The sequence below is a fragment of the Natator depressus genome, chromosome 3, assembly GCF_965152275.1.
Source record: "Natator depressus isolate rNatDep1 chromosome 3, rNatDep2.hap1, whole genome shotgun sequence".
NCBI classification, from domain to species: domain Eukaryota; kingdom Metazoa; phylum Chordata; order Testudines; family Cheloniidae; genus Natator; species Natator depressus.
In genome coordinates, this window is record NC_134236.1 from 85031418 (window position 1) to 85048646 (window position 17229).

Consider the following 17229-nt stretch of genomic DNA (forward strand, 5'->3'; position numbering starts at 1 on the left):
TTCAGTCCAAAATTGCATTGGCTTTTTGTGTATATGGATGTGGCTGACATGCAGCATAAATTAGACAGCATGAGACATGATTTTGCAATAGCATCTAGTTCTCTTTCAGTGTTGTTTCACAGGAACATGGAACATATTCATTCTGATTATTGCCCCCCCCCATACGTACCATGAGTTAAATTTTCAAAAGTACCTAAGTTACTTAGAAGCTTAAGTATAATTATAAAAGACTAAGTGATTTAGGCACTTTTGAAAATCTTACCCTTCAGATCCTAAGTAACGCCAGAAAAAGGGTGATGTTATTAAAAAAGCAACAGCTAAGAACATTTACCATTTATTAAACCAAACTGTTATTTTTAACAGTTACATAAGTTACACAGCATGTTTAAGTCAGAAGATTTCACACAGAAAAAATTTAAACTTTTGTATGCAGGCAAAATAGTACCACACGATATGTACCTGGGAGGGAGGGGGAAACCTCTAAACATTCAAATAAGGCCATAATTATTTAAAAAACAACAATAAAAGCCCCCAAAGATCCTTTTTTCCTTTCATTGTGTTCAGTGCTGCTAACTTTATGTACCTTCTTAGTGTACAGATGTATATCTTGATAGCTAGGTTTTTAAAAACATTTATCAAAAATGGAATAAGGCTCATTAGTACATACAGCTGCCCTCGGAATTTCAATCTCAGTTACCTTCATTAACTTAAAATTCACAAAGTGCACAGTTAAGATATGCCAAAAAATTGAAACTGCTACTCTACCAACAGCTGCCCATGCTTAATACTTAGTGGTCTATTGGAACAAAATATGTTCTTTCAGAAAAAGAAAAGCCACTGTAAAACATTTCGTTTCAAAGATGTGCTAGTAGTTTTCTTGTAAACTGAAAAGTAGAAAAACATCATTAATATGTGTAGTGTAAAGAAAAAAAAATACAAAAAACACTAGAAATGACCATCAAATGTTTCAAAGAACAATCACCACAATGGACATTAGCATTCAGTGTATATCAATGCATCTATTTTACTCCAACCAATCCACTTCATCAAACTCTGAATCATCTTCTGAATCACTGTATTCCACAGCAATGCGGCGAGACAATATAGTGGCAACATCATTCTCAATGCGCTCATGTTTAGCTTCTTGTTCACGCTGCTCTTCGACTTTGCGTAGCTGAATACCTAAATCACAAACATAATAATAATAATAATAATAAATTCCTTGTTCTTATGCGTAATACTTTTACCAACAGCTCTCAACTTGCTTAGCAAACAAAAACAAATTGTCTGAGAACACTGCCTGTCAGAGAGGTAACTAATACTATATTCATTTTAAGAATAGGAATTGCTGTACTAGATCAGAAGTCCATGTAGTACACTATCCTGCCTCTGAAAGTAGCTTGTAGCAGATATTTCTGAGAAATAAACCCTAAAAACCGTAACTCTGTAGTGACACCATACAATAACGATATGATTATGATCAAAACATTTCAGTATCTATGTTCCCAGATTAAATTAAACTGATTTTTAAATACAGTTTTTTCATATTTTTTTTCTCTTCATGGTTTCACTTAAGGTTGCTTGAGTACCTTAACATACTTGGATTGCCTTTATGTGTAATCTTAAATCTGAATTTCCTGGCTTGGAATGCTAGGTTTGGGAATAATTAAAACATCTCTGCTGTATTTTTTACCTTAAGTTTCACACTCTGAACCGCAACTCCCACTTAATATAGTGTTTTGTTTGGGAATGTCCTTCTTTAAAAAATGAAATACTAAAAATGTCCATTTCCAAAGAAAATAGTGTGTGATATTTTTCATAATTTGAAGGTGTATAGTATGAATCTTAAAAAAAAAATTATACTTTTAAGGCCAGATTCAGCAGTGCAAAAGCACAGGGCGAAACAGCTGAAGTCTATTGGTGAATCTGGCAATTGCAATTGAATTTTTATATAGAAGGGTGTGTTACAGAGACCCCTCTCTCTGTGAAAGGAGAGATGAGGAAATCTGAGTCTGAGTTCCAACGTTTCTGCACTTTAAGGAACCTCAGTTCCCCCAGCAGGGCTGCCCTGGTGAATTATACATGACTGGTACCTCCCCATACTGGGGGGGGGCACCAGCTAAAGGGGAGGATACGTTACCTGCCAACATGCCTCATCCCCTACCGTCCCCACCCCCAGCCTGGAGCCACTGTACTCCCCCCTGCCCCATGTTACCTGTGTGTGTGTGCGGTGGGGGGCTCTGTCCTCCCATTGCACCGGCTCCCGCCTCTGGCACCTTTGGCTGCTCTCCCTGGCAGCCAAGCCCAGGCGGGGAGCAGGCCAGAGCCACTCCAGGTCACTGCTCCTTCCCTGGAAGAGAGCTGGCTGGGGAGGGGTGGCAGCCGACTCCTTGCCCAGGCTCAGCTTCCGTGGACAGGGGCTGACTCCAAGCATGCCAGGGAGCAGCGGGCGCTCTGGGTTGCTCAGCCGCAGTCCTGGGAAGCCCACCCGAGCAGGGGGCAGCCTGCCGCCGCTACAGCCAGGTGCTCTCCCAGGCAGTTGCTGTGTTGCACTGGGCAACGTCCCAGCACGGCCAGAAGTAGCACTGTCCCTGCCCCTTATGGCGGCTGGGGGGTGTGGGTGGGGGGCACTTGACCCTGCGTGCCGCCCTTGACGCATTGCCACTGTCGGGTGTGCAGTGCAGTGGAGGCAGCAGTTCCATGGGGAGCCTTTCAAACGCTGATGTCCAAGGTAAAATGTGGCCACGGATCCTTTAAAAGTAACTTCCTACCAATAAGAATTCTTGGCACACATGTCCAGTTTTCCTTATGCCACTGAGTCCTTACAAGCAACAGAATTTTTGCATGCAAAATAGCTACAGAGAAAGGGTGGTGATTGGTAGAGTTACTTCTAATGTCACAAAGGCTTCATTTAAGTTACCTGACCTGGTGAGCTGACCGTAACTTTTATAATCATAACAATCAATAATAATTTTATTTAATTACAACCTAATTGTTTCCAAGTATATAGTATAGGCGCAATAGATTTCAATGAATTTTAGTTAAAGAAATTTGAAGAGTTTGCAAGATTATTGTTAAAAGCATTTGGGACACGAAAAGACTGACAAATGTTATATGTCTTACACAACTTGTTTTAAATTTGATTTTAATGCAAACTCATTAACTGATTCATTTCAGAAAATTCATTCTATACCCAAAGAGTAAATGTTGGGGAGGCTGAATCCCTGCTTCAACCACAAAATGGAACTCATCCTTAACTATGGTGTGCCGACTGGTGCCTCCACAATGTTAAACAATAAAGATTCTAGTAAGGAGCCATCGAGCACTCAGTCAGTCTTCAACAGGGCAAAAGTTTAAAAATCTATTTTTACTCCATTTCCTGGCTCTTAGGCAGGTTTTAATCTGTGACACTACTCTACTTTTCACCCCCACGGTTACTTAGTTTTCTTAATAGTGTCTTCTGTAGGATTCTGTCAAAAGGTTTTAGAAACTCAAATGAATTATGCCAGTGGGTTCTCCTTATATGCTTTTTTGCTGACATGTTCAAATAATTCTAACAGATTAGAGAGGAATGATTTCCTTTTAGAGAATTCATGCTAGTTATTAGATGTAGGTGTTCTATACCTATGTTTTTAGTTGTCATTTCAATCCATTTACTGGTACTAGAGCAAAGCTAACTAGTCTGATTCCCAGGATCATCTTGACCAGTTTTTGTAAAGATATATTTATCATTTGTTACCATCCAGTTCTCTGGTATAGTGGCTTACTTCACAGAAAGATTGCATTTTTTTTAAAGCACCTCAATTACTTCATTCTGAAGTTCCTTCAGAACCCTTTGATTTATACTGTTCCGTGTCCTGTTAGTTGAGTAAAGTGAAGTATAAAGAGGTTAAGACAAGTGACTTTCCTTAGGTAACATGATTTGCAGCAGGGGATATAACCCAGGAGTCTATCCTCTCTCACTTCTCTGCTCTAATCTAGAAAACACTTGCTTATTGTAAACCATGTTATATCTCCAAGTACAAATTCTGCTCTGTATGTTGAAGAGTATGCAGGGAAGCCTCTCCCAGTGTACCTAAAAACATTGGAGAAGGATTCCAACTAGTGTTGAGGGCAGCACTAGAAGAGACCCTATAGCCATGCACCAGCACCCCCAGTCCTAACGGTTCATGGTTAGACCACCAGTGCACATGTTGTAATGTGAAGAATGTGCAAGATAGGAGAGCATCAGTAAGGTACTGCCCCAGAAGGTTCCCCCATCCCTTTTGTTCTCCTGCCTTTTGTTGACAAGATGGTTCTGGGACCCACTGGTCCACTAGGCAGCTCAGAGTTACAAAACAAAACAAAACCCTTACTGATTTAATCTTTTAAAAAAACTGCTGAATATTGTCCTTACATTGTTATTGCACTGCAGTAATGTGCGTGAGGAATGCTTACATAAAAACAGGATTAAAACCCATATGCCAGTCTGTCTGCTCCACTCTTAGCTAATAGCTGTTGTGAAAAATATTCTTGAGAACATTTTTGCTTTCCACACAATTTGGAACAAATGTATCAAGAGATACTCTTCAAATAATTTGAAATGAAAAGATAATCTCCATAGATCATCTAGTAACATATACATTTCCTTAGCTAACTTTTATGGAGAACTGGTTTTTGCATTCTAAACTACACTCCTGATAGGTGCAATTATGAGTTGAACAAAATCTGTCTACTTGGCAAGCTGCAGAATACAAATATTGTGCAGAATACAAAGCACATCAGATTTAAGATACTCTTGTCAAATCTTTTTTCCAGAGGTGTAAATTATTCCATCTGTTAAAAGTACATTCGTTTTATTAAACTGCTGAGACCAACTTCTGTTGTTCTTTTAGTGGCCAAACGTTACCTTTTCGTATTGCTTCCAGTAGAACGCTTCTGGCATCGCTGATTACAGGTAGAGTTGATGGATGGCGTTTGGGTTCAGGAGCAGGAATCACTTGGGATGGTGGAGATGGAGGCATTACTGGAGCATGAGGGCCAGGAACAATGGTTGTGGGAGGGTGAGAGAGGGTGGCAACTGAGACAGGAGATGAGGGTCGAACGCCAGGGGGAGGCAATGGAGGAGGTGGTGGGGGTGGAGGAAGTCCTTGCACTTCAGCTTGTGGAACTGGCTGAACTGGTACAGTGTCACATACTTGGGCAGCTCTAGTGACTGGAGGAGAGGGCTGTGCTAGAGGTGGTGCAATTGGAGGAGGAGCTGGATGAAGAACTCCAGGAGCAATCTGGAGAGGAGCTGGTGGGGGTGGCACTGCTGGCGCTTGCAAAACAGCGGCTGGAGGTGGTGGTGGTGGAGGCATGGGTGGGGGAGGGGTGGAAGTCATTGCAGCTCTCAATGAAGAAGTTGACAAAGCAGATGGAAGAGGAGGAGGAGGAGGGGGAGGTGTGGGGCTCACAAACACTGGTGTCCTGCCTGTTGCTGGTGACTGAGGACGATTTTCTATCAAACCTGTGGTGGAGCTGAAATACACAATAGTAGGACAAGTTATTAAAACCACAAAGTGGAAAAACTGGCTAATATAATTATATTTACTTTTTTTTTTTTGCTTGTTAATATTTAAGATTAGTAATTAGGGTTATAAAAAAGCTAAATGTACTGATGTGACAACTGCATGGCTACTGTAGATCCCCATGAAATCAAATTTACCAAATCTAAAGGCTAGTTTTTAATTGTTTGGGTAGAACATATATCAGCCTTTTCCTTGCTAGCCTATACATATACTCAGGCAAATAGCTGAGTTTATTTCTCTTATCTAAGGTTTCCTACAGTAAGTAAGATTTTCCCTACACATAGTAGTAAATCCAGAGATTTATTCAAAGTATGAGGACAAGCTCGTAGAATGTGGCAGTCTTGATTAATTCCCTTTATTTTAAAGTGGGGCTGTCAATTGCCGTTAACTCAAAACAAATTAACCCGATTAAAAAATTAATCACGATTAACTGCAATTTTAATTGCACTATTAAATAATAAAATATCAATTTAAATTTATTACAAATATTTTTGGAAGTTTGTCTACATTTTCAAATATATTGATTTGAATTACAACACAGATTACAAAGTGCACAGTGCTCACTTTATATTATTATTTTTATTACAAATATTTGCACTGTAAAACGATAAACAAAAGAAATAGAAAAGAAATTCACCTCATAAAAGTACTGTAGTGCAACCACTTTATCATGAAAGTGCAACTTACAAATGTAGATTTTTTTTTTGGTTACCTAACTGCACTCAAAACCAAAACAATGTAAAACTTTAGTGCCTACAAGTCCACTCAGTCCTACTTCCTGTTTAGTCAATCGCTAAGACAAAAGTTTGTTTACATTTCCAGGAGGTAATGCTGCCTACTTCTTACTTACAGTGTCACCTGAAAGTGAGAACAAGTGTTCGCATGGCACTTTTGTAGCTGGACTTGCAAGGTATTTATGTGCCAGATATGCTAAACATTCTTAGCCCTTTCATGCTTTGACCAGCATTCCAGAGGACATGCTTCCATTCTGATGATGCTCGTTAAAAAAAAAAAATGTGTTAATTAAATTTGTGACTGAACTCCTTGGGAGAGAATTGTATGTCTCCTGCTCTCTGGTTTTACTCACATTCTGCCTTATATTTTGTGTTATGGCAGTCTCAGATGAAGACCTAGCACATGTTGTTCAATTTTAAAACACTTTCACTGCAGATTTCACAAAACACAAAGAAGGTACCAATGTGAGATTTCTAAAGATAGCTATAGCACTCAACTCATGGTTTAAGAACCTGCAGTGCCTTCCAAAATTTGAGTGGGACAAGGTGTGGAACATGCAGAAACTACAGAACTGGAACCACCTTGTGTTGGTGGCATCTGACTCAGATGATGAAAATGAACATGTGTCATCAGCAAGTTTATTGTTTTTACAGTGCAATTATTTGTAATAAAAATAATATAAAATCAGCAATGTACACTTTGTATTCTGTGTTATAACTGAAATCAATATATTTGAAAATGTAGAAAACACCCAAAAATATTTAAATAAATGTATTTTATTATTAAGAGTACAATTAAAACTGTATTCATTGCAGTTATTTTTTAAATCTCACAATTAATTACCATTATTTTTTTTAATCGTTTGAAAGCCCTATTCTAAAGGGACTATTTTTACAGAATGATTACCTAGATAAACTGACTTTGAAACTGAGATATGGGTTTAAGTTCATTGACAGGTCCAGTGGTACCGTACAAGATTAGTCATGCATAGTTATATACACATAAGACACTCCTGTCTAATTCAGTGTAGGACCCTTTTCAGTCCTCAAAGAGACAAGAAATGACTGTAAATGTTATTTTTTAAAGTATAAACTGCTAGAGGAATTTCTCAATCAGAATACCCAGGTAGGAAAATTTAACACTCATAACAAGAAAATGTTAACCTAATAAAAGAGACATATTTCTGTGTATAGCCCTGGGATAGTGGAAATACTTTCATTTGGACAGAGGTTAAACTATTTTGCTGACATAACAACATACTCTAGATCGACTCTTGTATATTCCAGATAAAGATAAGGGGAACCCTATAAAAATATAATCCATAAAGTATGACTTTGCTTGGATATGAAGTTACATGGAAAAATACTGTCAGGATGATTGGTTTAGATGGTATCCCAATATTCTACCCAGTGTTAGAAAGGCATAAAGAGAAACGATGTCTGTAATTTAATCTATTTTGTAGACTATTGTCTATGTCAGTGGTTTTCAAACTTATTTGATCGCACTCCCCTTTCTTTGTCTCTCTAGTTTACACGCCCCCTCACCACACATAAACATATACAGATTTAAAAAAAAAAAATCAGCGTGCAACTCTGACTAATAACTAAAACCAGTAAACCATTGATTCAAACAGAGCCAACGATCCATTGTAATAAGAGCAAAAGCAAAAGTGCGACTGTGGTGGAAGCTTACAATTCAATGTGCAGACTGCATTGTAGCAAATGGAATAACGTACAGATAGTAATGAATGACGTTGTACAATGCTATGCAAGCTTAATAGAAATCTGTCAAAATGCACAGCGCCATCTGAGAACCTGATATGTCTGGAGGAATCAGATTTGCTAGTTACTCGTTGCTGTGGGTAAAATACATGCAGTATGTTTTTTCCCCCCTAAAGCATCTCATGCCCCCCAGAATACATTGCACGCCCCCTTCCCAGGGCAGCCCTCCACCCAGTCTGAGAACCTCTGGTCTATGTTGCTCTCTGGGCTGAAATCAAGTCCAATAATGATGCTGCTTGCTTCTTCAAAGCATAGTCTTGCATATTTGGACCTTTTTCAGAGATGTACGTCAGTTTATTGTTGGAAAGTTGTTCCAAACTTGACTCCTTACCTAATACAAGGAGGTATGGGTTTCACATCTCCTGCTCCATGCATTGGTGGAGGGGGTGGTGGCTCATGTGGTCTGACCAACACTCGCTCCTCAGCTCTGCTCAGAAGTTCAGTCATCTGACTATAGGGTAATGCAGAAAGGGAGTAGGATCCATCCATATGATCCACATATGGCTGAGGTCTAAGAAAAAACAAAGGCAATTTTCCACTTCAGAATTGTCTTGTTGATGATCACAGACAAAATCATTCATTACTCAGCTCAGCTACTATATTATACTTCAGTTTGATCTCTGAATTAAATTCCCTCTCTGCACAAGAGATGCCAATCGAACTGTGGTTTTAAATTTTTTTTCTTTTCCCTTTCTGCCCTACTGCTTCTAGCAATTCAAACATTAAAACAATTTTTCATTGGTAAACCCATACCATTCCTATAGTATGTGTGTGTGATGTTAGTGTTTATTGTTCAGACTTTACTGAATTAAACAAACATAACAGTGTTATTAGAAACAGGTTTACAGTATGAAACAGTCATGTACCTGTGCGGTTTGTGATTCACAATCTTTTCATATGCAAACATTCTTTTACTACTTTTCTAAATTGTATAGCCATACATCATATGTTGTAGTACTTCTAACAGTTTTATAAAACATTTGTCAAGGCATTACTGTGTTTGACTGTCTTGTGGACACACAACTTACAGGTAGAGTTCCACTGATCTCCTCCCAAACACAATGTTGCAAGCTAATATACTTCAACAAGATAACTTAAAGTGTACTATAATGTAGTAGCAGTAAAATGAAGATAACTCATCAACAGCTTAAAATACTTCAGTCTCCTGTTAAAATCAACCTCTGTTTATGTCTTAAAGATCTGATCCAACACCAATTAAGAAATGTTTACAGATGTAACTGTTTAATTAAAATGTTGATAAAGATCACAATTTCTCTGAAGTCAGAGGAAAAGTGTTTGCAGAACACTTTCTAACTGCTGGTGGTTCTACTGTAGGTTTCTGGATAGTGCTCATGACTGTAATGTCTAAGCACAGTATTCATAGAATCATAGATTATCAGGGTTGGAAGGGACCTCAGGAGGTCATCTAGTCCAACCCCCTGCTCAAAGCAGGACCAATCCCCAACTAAATCATCCCAGCCAGGGCTTTGTCAAGCCTGACCTTAAAAACCTAGATTGTCACTGTTGATCCTTGGGGCTCTGAGTTTTCAAGTGGTTCTGCAATCACTTTGCTGTGGAATCTGGCATATACCTGCATGAGGGATGTGGCAGGGAGGGTGATGTACTCATTATGGGCAGCTAACACAGTGAAATACACCTATAGGGTTTTTTTTCACAGAAGAGCTGCACTTTAAGGAGGGTTTCATCATAACCTGAGTTGTAAATTACAAATTGAAATGCACTTGAAACCATTTTTGACTTTTCATTCTACATCACTGTAAGTCGAGTTCTCACTAGGTCAGAGTTCTCAAGAGGCAGGTTTTTTATTTCAGACACAACATCCTGGATCCTACAGTCTGCAGCAGGCAACAACTATTAATAGGGCTACCAGATAATCTTAAAAATTGTCTTATTTAAAAGGCTGAACAAAAAACAAGCCCCCCCTGCCAAAAAAACCCTATTTCTTTTTCATTTTCAAGATTAATATTATTTGAGAGTCAGCTCTCTTTCATAAAACAGTTCCTCAGTTGGTTACATACTTTTGGTTTTGCACAAACACCACAGGTATGTCACCAGAAATGCTACTGTCAGCCACCCGCAAAAGTATATTATGAAAAGGGAATTTAGCACGTTAAGGTTTGCAGAAACTTCAGTCAAATTCTAGATTCAATCAAGAGTAAATAAGTTCAGTGGTCTCATCCAAGTGGATAATTTGTTCACATCACAAAACCACCACATAATACTGGCAGTTTCTGCTCAAGTAAATCAGAAGACTAGAATAACAGGGGTGGTAGTTCAGGACTGAAATACAGTGACAGATCTGTGTGCAAGCCTGCACCAGTATATTAGACTGATAAATGAGTAACAATGACACACACCTCCACATCCCCCATAGCAATGAATTCCAGAGATATAAATTATTCTTTAAAATGACAAGGTAATAAACCATTTAAAACACCTGCGTGAAAGAACTTCAAAATTCTCTTTTGGTAGAGGTAATTCTGTTATCACCACTGCATTCTTAGTACTGCACCCCATATACAGTCATTTACATCATAAATATATTTAGCCAAGGATAAGGTGAATGTCTTGAAATCAAGGAAGGAAAGAAACAAAAGAAACCTTGAGTCAAAATGTGAGGCTGGGCCATTAGCAACTTCAATGTGCTTATGTAAGAGATTAGCATCATCCTCAGCAAGCTCTGGACCTTGGGCTAACTTCTGCCACTCTCGCCGTCTGTCATGAGGTGCCCTGGGCACTTTTTCCGGTTCATGAGGGCGATCTAGATTCTTCTGCTGTAAGAGTTATGCAAACAAAACTGACAGTCTTTTAAAAGAGGAATGCTTTTAAAATCAGTTACAAAACAGAGAGAGAGAGATCTTGATTCTAGCGCAAGAAAAAAAAAATATTCAAACCAGAACAGGAAATGAAGGCCTAACAGAGGGAGACACTTCAGTTTATATGATACTTACTTAGTTAAAGAATAACCAACTGATGGTATTAAGTTCATTCAAAATCTAAAAAACTGGCTTGCAATATGTCTTAAATGAGATTCTGAATGTGTCTCTCACATTTGCATTCTACAAGATACCATACTTACGCTATGAAATATGTAGGATATAAACGGCAAAAAACAAGCATGTAGCAGTGCTTCCCTTCAGTTTTTTATTCTTTCTTTACAATTAAAATGTTCCCTTTCTACCATATTAACGCTAATTTATAGTAAACATTTCTCAAAAAGGTTCCAAACAACTTTCTCTATAAAACGGTTGGGAATTCATATTTTAAAAGAAGACTCCAGAGACATCCTTGGATTCTTGTTGTATGTCAGTTAGAGATTTTTTACTGTTGTGAGGAAATCATAACATTTGGTAAACCTGCTGTTAACTATGGTGAGACAGCATTAAAACCCTGGGCTCTTTTAATGGTGTCTTATTGCAAGGAAAAATTGATTGAATTGAATGACATTGAGCCAGTTTCAATATGCTTGAAAATATTCTATTTGTCTATATAAAGAACTGAACTTTTTAAATTGCAGAACCACTGAAGTATCATATGTGCAAGCAAACATAACCCACAGCTATTTAGCTTGGAACATAATACCTTCTGCTTTCTCTTTTCCTTTCTCTTGTCCTCGGTGTCCTGCAACATCTTTTCTTTCCATAGATCAAAGAAATATGAAGGATTGGTGTAAAACTTCAAACCTTCTTTTCCATCATCTCTGAGGTAAAATTATCAAGATAGAACATACTGTTTATTTGGTAGCGCATGGGACTAAATGCTGAGGCAATGTAAAGACAGCTTATTCAGGTAGCTGCAGCCATCATTTTAAAACACAATATTCAGGGTTTTTGCCTCGAGTACATTATCAAAAAAATTATTACAACACAAGTTTACCTGAAGCATAATAATTAGATTTAAAATTATACTAAAGATCAGTACACATGTTAAAGATAAATAAATAAGCCTCTCTAACATGGACAGCCAGGTTCATTTGGAGACTCACAAAAAACAGAGCTGAAAGAAGGAAAGATTATGTGTATTTTACAGGGTAAAGTCTACCTCAGTGAAGCCACTTTTTCCTCCTGTTGTAGTTTGCTAGAGCATTTTAGGGGTCCCTTTTGGCTTATAAGATCTGCAAACAGCTCTACTGAGGCTAGGAATCTATGATAGACTAATTCTCCTGCTTTTTGTATTAAACCTTTATGCTGGAAAATCCAGACACCTTGCCTCTGAGGATAACATTGTGGGAGCAATATTTTCTGATCTCTCTCTTCCTCTGTATGCTCAGCTTTTATTATTTCAGTTAGTTATTTCAAGTACTAACACTCTCATATTGGTGCCTCTAAAACCTTCCTCCCCCATTATTCCTTGTAGTCAGATCCTTATTTGAGAAATAAGTTTTAATGCTAGTTGTGGGATAACAAGTATCCCGAATAAATGAATCCACTCACCCTAAATTGTTTTACAATGTGACTCTAATCTATCTCCCAACACAGTAAGTACAAGTTGCGGGACCAGTTTTTCATGTACATAGGCATTCAACATAATTTTAGGAAAGCAACAAACCCTCAGCTCATTTTTTGTACTAACCACAACAGTGTAATCACCTGTTTTCTAAAGTTAGATTCTTACTGTCATGTTATATTATTATTATCCAATAAATAGAAACCTGTAATGGACTAAAAATCAATGCCTTTTCCATTTTATTATGTGCTCTTTGGCATCAAATTTGCCTTGAATGTCAATGTCACAGGAAGAGAATAAATTTCTTTTCAATTAATTTTGCTGTATCAAGTCTTAGAATGAAATGGGGTTTTGACTGTGCTCTGCCAGAAACCACTGAACATGGCAACAATGCGCAATTCTTTTGGAATTATTTTTCCCCTTTTCTCATAGATGCTATTGTGAAATTGGTCACACCATATAAGATTCAAGTCACAGGACTGTATACACTATATAGTACTCCTTGGCAGAAACAGAATGCATCTTAAAAGGAATTTAGCTTTGACTTTCCTTCTCTTTTTCAGTAGAAACACAGTGTTTAACAAATATGGAGCTTTAGAATTGCTTTTCTTACCAATGTTAGCTGGGCATAAAATTCACAGTAGTTTTAATGTTGATGGCCAGATTATGCCATCCTTACTCCTCAAGTAGTTTCACTGTTGTGAATGGACTACTCCAAGACTATGGTACTACTCAACATGAGTAAGGATGTCAGAATATTGCTATAAGTTACTGGGGGGAAAAAAGGATTTTTTTCTGATTTTTCACACTTACCTGTAAGGGGTGAGTATGTTGAGTGGGGGAGGTTGTTCACAAGTATCATAAGTCTCCTGCAAAGGAATAGGCAGAGTCTTGCGGTCAAACAGCTGCTGATCTTGAATTGTGGAACTCCGGAAAGCTTTTCTCATTGTAATATCCTGCAATGACACTGAAAGGGAACATCAAAATAAAAAAAGAGTGGCCAACAACACTTGATTTGGTTGCATTAATCTGATTTATTATATTAATGCTGGAAAATCACTGTGAACTTGTAAAGCATTTTATAAGTGGTAAGCATTACTATTCATAATGGTTTATTTGTCATAGCACCCCAGTTTTATAGTGGTATATAAGGTCATATAGCTTTTAGTGATATAGTCAGACAACATGAAAACATGTATTGTATGTTCTGTTGCATTATCAGTGACTTATCACAGGAAACTTTTGCTCATTGGACTCCGGTTGGTCACAGAATTCGGTTTTCCCAGACAACTTGACTTTATCCCAGCTGGACCACCACAGCCACAAAAACGTGGTTCTAGATTTCAGAGCTACCTGCTAAAGTTAACCCATTCCATTTCATGATCCTACGGTACTAAAAGCTGGCTCATCTTGATGTGGGGGCTCTTGCCTTTAGCTCTCCTTAACATGAATAGGGACAAATTTGCACTCCTAGCATATGCGGCGCTGCCACTGAAGTACCACTGAGGCCCCAATTTAGCAAAGCACTTAAGCATGTTCCATTGAAGTCAATGGGACTTACTGGTAAGTAGTTCGCTCTCTTCTATTCCATTGCATGAAACCAGTAAAATGTCTTATTAAACAGATTTCTGAATCAGGGTGTGACTTTTCAATTTAACTTAATTGCATGTAACTACTAACAAACTTTTAAAAATCCTGTAATGATCAGTATGCAAGATTCAAATAAAGAGAATGGACAAGAGCCCATTGTAACAGTGATAAGCTTAAACACTGATTCATAACTAGCAAATATGCTTAATAAATCCTTAGACAATAATCAAAATTAAGGTCAATGTGACACTTTAGATTATTATACAACCTTTATGGTTTAAAGAACATCAGGCAGGTTGTGCTATAAGAATTCTTATTAGGAGCCTCGCAAGGTTAATTGAAAAAAATGATGGCAACAGATGACATTTGCACTGCAGAGTCATGAAATAGTTCAACATCACATCTTTCTCCTTCCCTTATTCCCATGGAGTCCAGTTACCTACTTGACCTTTTTTCCCCTCCTAACTAATGTCAGTTTTTCAGATTTGACAAATAAAAGGAGTACAACCTATACCAGCAAGCTGTGGTGTTTTTTCTCTTCAAAATCATTCTATACTGCAGAAAGGCAAATTTAATCTAAGTACTAAAGAGCTGATTTTGAACAGAACTTTCAATCCTGTCAATATTTAAAGAAACAGATTTGTGTTTCTCCCCTCATCCCCCCTAGAAATTAGTTTTTTTCTGGAGGTCCCTCAGTCTCACGCACCCAGGTGCTGGAACAGTTTGGTTCAATGGCTCTCAGTACCCTTTCTACAAAGATTGTTCCAGTACCCTACTCAAACATTCAGAAATGTCACTACAGTCTTTTAAAATAATGATTTAAAAGAGTGCATATGATTAAATTTTAAGGGTTTTCTTCAGTCTGATTTTTGTAGCGTATTAGCTAGGGCTGTCAAGCGATAAAAAAAATTAATTGTGATTAATCGTGAAATTAATCACACTATTAAACAATAATAGAATATCATTTATTTAAATATTTTTGGATGTTTTCTACATTTTCAAATATATTGATTTCAATTACAACACAGAATACAACAGGTACAGTGCTCACTTTATATTTATTTTTGATTACAAGTATTTGCACTGTAAAAAAACAATAAAAATAGTATTTTTCAATTCACCTAATATAAGTACTGTAGTGCAATCACTTTATCATGAAAGTTGAACTTACAAATGTAGAATTACCTACAAAAAACCTGCATTCAAAAATAAAACAATGTAAATTTTTTGAGCCTGCAAATCCAGACAGTCCTACTTCTTGTTCAGCCAATCGCTCAGACAAACAAGTTTGTTTACATTTGCAGGAGCTAATGCTGCCCACTTCTTGTTTACTATGTCACCCGAAAGTGAGAACAGGCATTCTCGTGGCACTGTTGTAGCCGGCGTTGCAAGATGTTTATGTGCCAGAGGCACTAAAGATTCATATGTCCCTTCATGCTTCAAACACCATTCCAGAAGACATGCGTCCATACTGATGATGGGTTCTGCTCCACAACAATCCAAAGCAGTGTGGACCGACACATGTTCATTTTCATTGTCTGAATCAGATGCCGCCAGCAGAAAGTTGATTTTTTTTTTTTTGGTGGTTTGCGTTCTGTAGTTTCCAGATTGAAGTGTTGCTCTTTTAAGACTTCTGAAAGCAAGCTCTACACCTCGTCCCTCTCAGATTTTGGAAGGCACTTCAGATTCTTAAACCTTGGGTTGAGTGCTGTAGCTATCTTTAGAAATCTCGCATTGGTACCTTCTTTGCGTTTTGTCAAATCTGCAGTGAAAGTGTTCTTAAAATGAACAACGTGCTGGGTCATCACCCGAGATTGCTATAACAGGAAATATATGGCAGAATGTGGGTGACACAGAGCAGGGGACATACAATTCTGCCCCAAGGAGTCAGTCAGAAATTTAATTAACGCTCATTTTTTTAACGAGTATCATCATCATGGAAGCATGTCCTCTGGAATGGTGGCCGAAGCATGAAGGGGCATATGAATGTTTACCATATCTGGCATGTAAATACCTTGCAATGCCAGCTACAAAAGTGCCATGCAAATTCCTATTCTCACTTTCAGGTGACAGTGTAAATAAGAAGCGGGCAACAGTATCTCCCTTAAATGTAAACAAACTTGTTTGTCTTAGCGATTGGCTGAACAAGAAGAAGGACTGAGTGGACTTGTAGGCTCTTAAGTTTTACATGGGATTTTTTTTTTTTTGGCGTGGAGTCATGTAACAAAAAAATTACATTTGTAAGTTGCATTTTCACGACAAAGAGATTGCATTACAGTACTTGTATGAGGTGAATTGAAAAATACTATTTCTTTTGTTTATTATTTTTACAGTGCAAATATTTGTAAGCAAAAATAATATACACTTTGATTTCACTTATAGCACAGAATAAAATATATATGAAAATGTAGAAAAACATCCAAAAATATTTAATAAATTTCAATTGGTATTTAACAGTGCAATTTAAACTGTGATTAATTGTGATTTTTTAAAAAATTAATCGCTTGAGTTAACTGCGATTAATCAACAGCCCTAGTATTAGCATATAAAAGCCAATCTACTTGAGGCACTGTCTGCTGCCTCACTTCCTTCCCATCGCAGCAGTTGAAAACAGTGTTACTGGAACAGCTGGTAGTTCCACTGTATAATCACAAGAGGGCAGAAGACAGGACTTTCTCCACAAAGGGCCTGCAACTTTGGAATGCTCTCCTCACTTATCAAATCACATCAATGACATTCTTTGTGAGGCTAAAGATGGTTTTTGTTCACTTTTTGGTTTGCCTTTTGAGGTTTTATTTATGGTGTTATTGGCGGGCTTCTCCCCCCTCCACTCCTGTTTTAGGATCTATTTAGTTAGGGGATATTTTATCCCTGTGAAAACCTTGTCTAGGTAGGTGCTCAGAAGCCTTTTCAAGACTTCATGAATAATACTATTACTAACAGAAAATCCCAGCTAGATGGGAGTAAAGCAATTGACAATGGCATTAACAGTAATCTTGAATTCCATGAACAATGGAGACTTGAGTTTTAGAGTGGACTCCCATTTTTGCAAGCACAATTTTGCATTCAACCATGTGCATATATATATTTATTTTTACCTGCCATGA

The 17229-nt window shown here is 37.7% G+C and overlaps 1 protein-coding gene across 4 annotated transcripts in view; it reads right to left on the reverse strand.

Annotated features, from left to right (window-relative positions):
* Positions 1–346: 346 nt before the first annotated feature.
* WASF1 (WASP family member 1) overlaps positions 347–17229 on the reverse strand; it is a 168642-nt gene continuing 151759 nt past the window's right edge. For 2 of the 4 annotated variants that reach the window (XM_074948231.1, XM_074948232.1), the window contains 6 exons: positions 13346–13499; positions 11669–11786; positions 10688–10860; positions 8397–8576; positions 4889–5499; positions 347–1182 (listed from right to left, as the gene is read on the reverse strand). In XM_074948231.1, the coding sequence (XP_074804332.1) occupies positions 1025–1182; positions 4889–5499; positions 8397–8576; positions 10688–10860; positions 11669–11786; positions 13346–13499 (1394 nt within the window). In that variant the 3' untranslated portion in view covers positions 347–1024. The remainder of the gene's footprint in view (positions 1183–4888; positions 5500–8396; positions 8577–10687; positions 10861–11668; positions 11787–13345; positions 13500–17229) is intronic. The other 2 variants (XM_074948230.1, XM_074948233.1) reach the window with 2 other exon arrangements.